The sequence below is a fragment of the Helicoverpa zea genome, chromosome 4 (genome assembly GCF_022581195.2).
Source record: "Helicoverpa zea isolate HzStark_Cry1AcR chromosome 4, ilHelZeax1.1, whole genome shotgun sequence".
Lineage (NCBI taxonomy): Eukaryota > Metazoa > Arthropoda > Insecta > Lepidoptera > Noctuidae > Helicoverpa > Helicoverpa zea.
The window spans coordinates 5,649,885-5,657,545 of NC_061455.1; the positions used below are offsets into that span (position 1 = coordinate 5,649,885).

At 37.0% G+C, this 7,661-nt stretch overlaps 1 protein-coding gene and 1 long non-coding RNA gene across 3 annotated transcripts; one reads left to right on the forward strand and one right to left on the reverse strand.

Moving 5' to 3' along the window:
- Positions 1 to 765: 765 nt before the first annotated feature.
- LOC124629884 lies at positions 766 to 4,245 on the forward strand. 2 transcript variants are annotated; one of them, XR_006984355.1, is made up of 3 exons: positions 766 to 1,195; positions 2,313 to 2,492; positions 4,015 to 4,245. It is a non-coding gene; the product is annotated as an uncharacterized LOC124629884 (long non-coding RNA). The 2 variants fall into 2 exon arrangements; XR_006984354.1 differs by lacking the exon at positions 766 to 1,195 and adding an exon at positions 1,285 to 1,545.
- A 121-nt stretch (positions 4,246 to 4,366) lies between these two features.
- On the reverse strand, positions 4,367 to 6,322 carry LOC124629885 (carboxylesterase 5A-like). The gene is made up of 3 exons (XM_047163541.1): positions 6,128 to 6,322; positions 4,749 to 6,025; positions 4,367 to 4,673 (listed from the first exon to the last, which is right to left on the reverse strand). Exons 1-3 carry the CDS (start codon positions 6,320 to 6,322, stop codon positions 4,511 to 4,513), a joined length of 1,635 nt encoding a protein of 544 aa, XP_047019497.1. The 3' UTR covers positions 4,367 to 4,510.
- Between the last annotated feature and the right edge of the window lie 1,339 nt (positions 6,323 to 7,661).

The window sequence follows — 7,661 nt, forward strand, 5'->3', positions numbered from 1 at the left end:
ACAACAATTGCTCCTACTCAAAAAGCGGGCAAAATAGGTACTACAAGAAAATACCTAAAATAAGCCACTGTAAAATTCCAATACCTTTTTGGTCTCATGAAAACCACTATCAGATTGGTGGACAGAAGATTCAAACTTGTTTCTTACGAATATGACAGCATGACGAAAAATTTCAAAATGATGCCATCGAAAAGGCTTTCCTGACATCGCTGCACTGGCAGCTGGAATGCTACTGTACCTACCATAATTTGCTGTGAATTAAAAATAGACACACCCACTTTAATTGTGTCAACCATCAAGCAATACTACACACTGTGTAAAAAAAGTAAGTATGGCTCCTGCTTGGTAAACAGTTCAGCACCAGAAAGAAGGAAGGATCCTATTTGATTGAGCGTTGGAAATGTTCAGAGTCCTAGTGGAAATGACTGCCGAGCGCTCAATACAAATTAGGGTTGTTTTAGGTTGCTTTACATTTTGTTACTTTGGTAGGTTTTAATTATTAGGGAGTTTTTAATAGTTGTGTTCATATTTAGCTGCTGTGAAATGGGGTGACGACCGGCTAAAATCTAATCGGAAATAAATTAATATTTTTCTACCCTCATCAGAAAATAAAACCTAGCTTATCCTCGTCTTGTCTTGATATTGGGACTGACAGAATCTCATAAAAGGGCTTCTCCTTTCCAAGAAGACAATGCCTACCTATTACACGATATCATCATCATTTTCTTAATATGTCACTCAACGTGACTTGTAATCTAATCAGAATACCTACTTAATTATGTCTAATTGGAGTTACGTAGGTACAAATATAAGGTCTATCTATAAAGGTAATAATTTGATAGATAAAACTTAGCGGGTGTAGCTGTGTGTAGGTGTGTCACACATACCTACATAAAATTCATATAATGATGTTGATATCTCCTTTAATTTGCTGTTACCAAAAGTCCTCTACGAAGCGAAGCTTACATAAATTACACACCATCCATCCGTTTAGTACGGGGAAGGTTACGACACGTGTGTTAAAAATTGTTAACGATTTGTTAGCATCGTTGATTCTATTTACGTTTGCGAACAATCAATATGTAATAGGGATTTCTTTATATAGATATTATACTCTCTGCCCACTTAAGGCGCGGCACACACAGCAGCGAGCTACGCACATAAAGGCATTACCTACCTATTACTGTATTTCAAGGTAATGATAAAAATGCTATGTAATGATAAAGTATGTTTTAAAGTAAACTAAAATATAATTTATGAAATTTTCGTCCATTTGTTGCACGAAACACTGAAAAAAATAATACCTAATAGAGAAAATTTAAAGTGTTTTCCGCTTTTCACCTTACTGTGCTGGGCCTAGACCCTACAGCCATATAATAAAAATGTAGGTATGGTATGCCATTGTTATAATCAGGTATGTAAATGCATTACCTACAAGTCTTTTCCTCTTATAAGATATAAGTGCATTGGATGGCCGACCGGTTCTTTCTTCAAATGGTTACTCCAGTTGCAGGAAATTCCTGACACAACCATGATTTTAAGCATGTAAGTTTAACATTTTATTTTTATATTTTGTGTGTTTTGAACCATTTGAAGATTTTTTTTCAACAAGATGCTTTATGTAGATGTACAGACGCCAGCACTTCAAGCTACTCCAAGCTGTAGGTAAACAACTGAACTCTAAAATTTTCCCAATCAGCACTGAACCTTATAGTTCCTAGTAAGTAGTTGATGTGCTGGCTACTGTGTTTACTCGTGCCTTTTACAAAATATACATTTCTTTTTTTTTATTTAGCCTGTGTTGTCCCACTGCTGGGCAAAGGACTCCCCCATAGCCTTCCATCTTTCCCTATCGGTCGCCATTTGTAGCCAGTCCTTGTGGAAGTTGTTTAGGTCTTGGTCTTCCTCTTAGTCACCTTCCATCATCAGGGATCCACTTTGTGGTGATGTTGGCCCACTTACCCGGGTGCATTCTGTAGATGTGACCCGGCCAGTTCCATTTCAACTTTGCAGACTTATTGCCTACATCGACTATGCCCGTAAGAAAATCTTAGTCTTAATTTGTCCCACTTCGGTCTTCGATTAGGATGAAATTTTGCACACGCTCTGAGTTCTGATGAAAAAACATGACTAGCGTGTCTTTTTAGTTTTTTAAACTATTAAAACCCCCTATAAGTGAGGACTTGTTATTAGCCCTCAGATTAACTTACTGTTCCCTGTCTGTGTTTTTTAACTGCTAGGGACTAGCAGATAGTCCTCCATATTACTGAAATAAATTAAAGAAATAAACATATATTTTTTAATATTATTAGGGCCGCCGGTGCTGCCGTATTCATTTACGCCATGGTATGGATCACGAAGCAGTTGAATTTGCTCCCAAGTCCTCCTGTTGAGCCGCCTGAGATAACCACGCCCTTTTATGACCGACATGCAGTACCGCCAAAACTGCAAGGCTGATCAGCACGATTTCATCAATTTATTACGAAATATAGGTACGTAAGATATAATACTTAACTTAGGTAGGTACCTAATTGCGGGGCTGCGGAAGAAGCGGGGCTGCGGAAGCATTTGGATTCCCGCGGCCCGGCGCCCACGTGCAAGGAGGACACAGGGGGGTTTTAGCCGGTAGGAGTCCGGCACACCCCTCCGCCACTTCCCAGGCGGAGGAAGTCCATGAGGATTTCTCCCTCCCAAAAAAAGGTAAGTACTTAATACCTACTTGTAAATGTAATATGTGTTATTTCCGCGGAATTCAATTCTTCTTTAGAGCAGTTACACATTTTGACGTTTGCCGAGCAGGAATAATCTTATACAATATTTATAAAAGGGTGTTAGGTAAATAATATGAAGGCACGCGAACGATTTCTTAGCACCATAATTCTATCGATGTTTGAAAACAAACAATAGTTGTTTATAGATAGGTTTATTGTCCACCAACAGCGGAGAGCTGGAGATAGATGTTAGAAAGTAGATTCCCAGTTTTAATAAATTGCTAGTTAGGTAACTAGGTACTTCAGAAGAGAAGAAATATGAAAGTACTTCAGAAGTGAGCATCTTCTGAAAAAGGATAATTATGGCGAAACTATAACTTCATGGAAGAATTTAGGTAGGTCACAAGGTGTACAGACCTATTTATTGCACAATTTTCAAGAAATTCAACATTAATGCGCATGACGTAAGATGATATATTTCTGCTTTACGTTTGTATGTGGTGTAGAGCAAGGTTTACAGCTGGGCATCAGTCTCATTGTAACGAATGTCGGCAGTCTTTGCTTCATTGTATTAGGTGATTGAATAGTCTTCCCCAAATGTTGCCTTGAAATATCGACCAATCCTACAAAATCAAGATGTTTGGCATGTAAGTTTTAACAGAATTTTATAATTATTATTCAAATTATGTGATTTATCGTTAATCGTCAGTTACAAAATGAGGTGGTAATGGTGAAAGGGTTCATAAAAGGCGTCCAAACTATTATTTTTTACTGATAGAGAAAAATTGTAAGTTAAAAAAAACCTCCCCAGTCAGAGACATTTAATGGTTACTTAAGCCATTCCTTAGTGAAGGATTTGTATGACATTCCGTCACTAAGGAGTGACTTAAGTAATCATTATCAGCCTTACTTTTAAACGTGAATTAAAAATAAGTAATACTTACGGGCTGTTTAAGGAAATTCTTACTTATAATAAGCATGTCTTAACTAACATTTAATCACTACTTAAGACTTTAAGTAGTGATTAGTTAAAACGTTAAATTAAATTAAATAATAATCGCCATTAAATATTTCTATGTGAGAAACGTAGGTACTTAATATTTATAGGCAGGTACCTACTAATATTATAAAGGTGAATAATTTGTTTGTTTATTTGCTTGAACCTACTAATCACAGGAACATCGATTTGAAAACAAAAAAAAATCAGTGCTACAAGCCCATTTATCTAGGAAGGCTATATGCTAGTTTTTATCAGGGCAGAAGCGCAGAAGCTAAAAGTTAATACAGTTTAATTTATTCTCAGGGTCTCTGGCGTGGGTCTGTTCGTGTACTTCATGATATGGCTGACCAAGAAGTTGAATGAGCTGCCGAGTCCCCCGATGCCTCCAGAGACAACCACTCCAATCCTTGACCGTCATGTAATCAAACCTCCTCCACAAGGCTGAATGAAGCCTCATAATTGTGTATACAGTATAATACATTCTACACTACTTGTTAAGTTCTATTATCAATAAATTAAATTGTAAAACTACTATCTCGACTTTTATTTTATTTTTCAAAAAAGTGTACTTACCTAACTATTAACGATCAGAACAGTTATATTCTAAACAGAAGTGATAACAAGGCCTTTATCTAAGACTAAATGAAAAATATAATTCATTTTACCCGACTTTCAAGAAGGTTTATTTGCATGTTTTCTTCACTCGGAGTACCTATGTATTAGCCTCATTTTAACTTTGATGCATTAGGCATGACCTAACTCATTTTTTTACTATTACTACTACAACTTTTGTTCTTTATTATTTTCCCTCACTTCTTCCAAATTTTTCATATGCTTTCTTCCAAAAGTCCATGCGATCTTGGTTTGGTAAAGATATCATTTTGATTTCTCTGTTGTCAATTTCTAGAAAGTTCAACCTCTCTTTACTTGGTCTCCAATTAGTGTTGGATATTGTCGGTTTACTGAAAGCAATGAAAATGGAACATAATAAACTTTTTACAATAAAGGAATACTTACATATATTGTTGACAACTTACCCAGTTTTAGCAAAGCTTGTCCATAATTTCGTGATTGTTGCAATCATTTTAGCAACCGTCCGAGTGGAAGGCAGAACGGCAAAAACAGCTGGTTGGAACATATAAAGTAAGTCGTCTCCATGACTGGCTCCTGGCTCCGATGACAGTCGAGTAAGGAATTTATTCAAGTTTCTTATAGAATCATACTTGAAATAATAGTTGAACACTGTAGCGTCAGACTTTTGCGATGAATGCTCCGATGTAAGCGTTATTGGAAACGCAACTAGAGCATCGGTAAAATATTCAATCAAACCATTAATATCTGTGTTGTTGGCGAAATATTTTTTTATTATGTCATCAACGAACGTGGATTGGTCACTGGGGTTTCCAAATTCTAAGTAACTCGGTATAACAGGAATGAGATAAGATCTGATTTTGTTGGGGTCTGTTAGGGGTGCGTAGTTTGATGCCCAATGAATACCTTCTTTGTTATTGAAACCAATAATAACGGGTACACTAAGATCAGTAGTTTTGAGTAACACTCCTGGTTGTTGCGTTATAAATGGTCGACCGTTTGGAACTGCAGTTTCTACGCAGGGTCCAAATAAATAGGGCCCCAATGCATTATTGTTCTGATCTACAAAGGACGCCCTAACAATATCATTTGCTGTGGAATTCTTAAAGATTTTTAGGAGTTCACTTGGGTCTGAGGTGTTGTAGCCTAAACGTTTAGCTACCTTAGATGCTTGTTGCAAAGGTTGATAGCTAAAATCCTGAGGCATCATAATCGATCCACTTTGCATTATGGCTCTGTGGAATAATCCTCTAGCAGAAGGATTAAGATTTAAATAATGCACTGACACTGCTCCAGCGCTTTCACCGAATAATGTTATTGAATCCGGATTTCCACCGAAGTAGGCAATATTTTTCTGTATCCACTTTAAAGCAGCTAATTGATCTTTTAATCCCATGTTTCCAGAAGCCTCTTTCAGTCCTAAGCACAGGAAACCAAATGCTCCAACACGATAATTTATAGTGACCACAATTACTTTACGCTGTACCACAAATTTTGGGTTATAAATAAGCTCGGAATTGCTGCCCGAATAGAATCCCCCTCCGGGTATGAAAACCATTACAGGGAAAGGCTCTGGCTCCAAAGTGGGAGGAGTGAAGATATTTAGCACCAGACAGTCTTCTTGGCCAACAGGCTGTTTCAAAGATGATATGTACTGATTGCATTTTATATTTCCACGGTCAGCGTTGAAAGTCCCATGCCATGATGGAGGGTTTCCAGGTTCCTATCAAAAGACATTTGCAAGATTAAATAAAGGTGAAATGCTGATAAAGGCGATATTCCGATTTGTTAGAACTGTTAAATTAATTTATTAATGGATACTGACCTCAAACCTTTCTGTAACAGAAGCATATGGTATTCCACTAAAAATCCTTTGGGTTCTGGACCAGTCGTAGGATCCCTTAATTTTTCCTTGTGGGAGTTCCACCGTCACTGCTTCACCAACGAATAGCGACGACGCATCTTTGAAGACATGATTCAATAAGACCATACAAACACAGAGGTATATTTTTTTCTTCATATTAAAACTTTGTGCGATACAAGATATAACGACTTAGCAGTCGAGTTGAAGTGGTAAAACTGCCATTACTACGATTACTGAATTACCGACTAGCATTAGGTTAGGTAAGTCATTAGAATGTATCAAAATGGCACACACTTTCACCACGTTAATTTAACAAGAATTCTTTTTTTTATGGTAACGTGATTAATTGATTATGATGGTAAAGTTAATTGGGTTTTTTAAATACAATTATTTTGATACACTGTAGGGCATTACGGTGGATTTGGAATTGAATAAAGGTACAGTCAAAGGAGAAGGAAACATAAATAAATCAATTGTTTATTTATTTTTACGCGCGACTTCCTTAAGGTATTACGTAATTAACTTCTGCGGTGATATTTATATTATTGCCAAGGAGTAAAAGTTGTTCTCACTCGGTCATTGCAAAATGGATATGGCAGTGGGGGGCACTTATTGAAACTTAATTCGACTCGTCTGATGACTTTATTGCTAGTAATCAGACGATGTGCTTCCTGGTTGGTGCTTTTAAAAGCACATGAAAATCCGTGTATGAAATAATTACCTGATACCTACGCTCATGCAAACTTTTAAGCACTTAGTTTGTGCAAACTGAAAAAGACAATTAAATACTTAGGAATAAGTTCCTAAATAGAATAATGGTCGTCTATTTTTAATTAGGTGGTATTAGAACTTTCATGCATCCATGTTTTAAATTAAAGAATAGGGTATTTAAAGAGGCTGCTCTAAAAATGATTTAAGATTGACAGTGATCGTGCCAGAAGAATGGTTCTGCTGTGAGTGGCTTTTATTTGGTCATTACCATTGCAAAGACTTCACTGAATTTGAGCAAGGTCTTACTTATTCTTAGTTTAGAATTTTAACTTAGATACAGTTTTTATATAAGAATTGCGAAGCAATATCTATTTATATTTACTGTGCTACACCAAACAGTGAATTTTTTTAGTGGTATCCTGTTTCCAACCGATAATAGCAGAACAAGTTACATTTTTGACTATAATTGAGAAGCAGACTACTAATTTTCTGAAACGCTACAGAACTACATGACATAATGTGTTTTTTTTTTATTTCAGTCCTATTCTTGTATATCTATCCGGTGCTGCGTTAGCCATCATAGGTACGGCGTTTTACGTGTCGTCGGTAATAGAGCTGTTTCCGCATCACGAGCGCAAGATGGTCCCGACGCCTCTGCCAATGCCAGATCATAGACATGCCGATCGCCACATGTTGAAGACAACGACGCCATATCATAGACAACGACGACCTCGATGGCGCAATGGTCACCATGCCGGACTGCCGAACCTGAGGTCCCGACAAG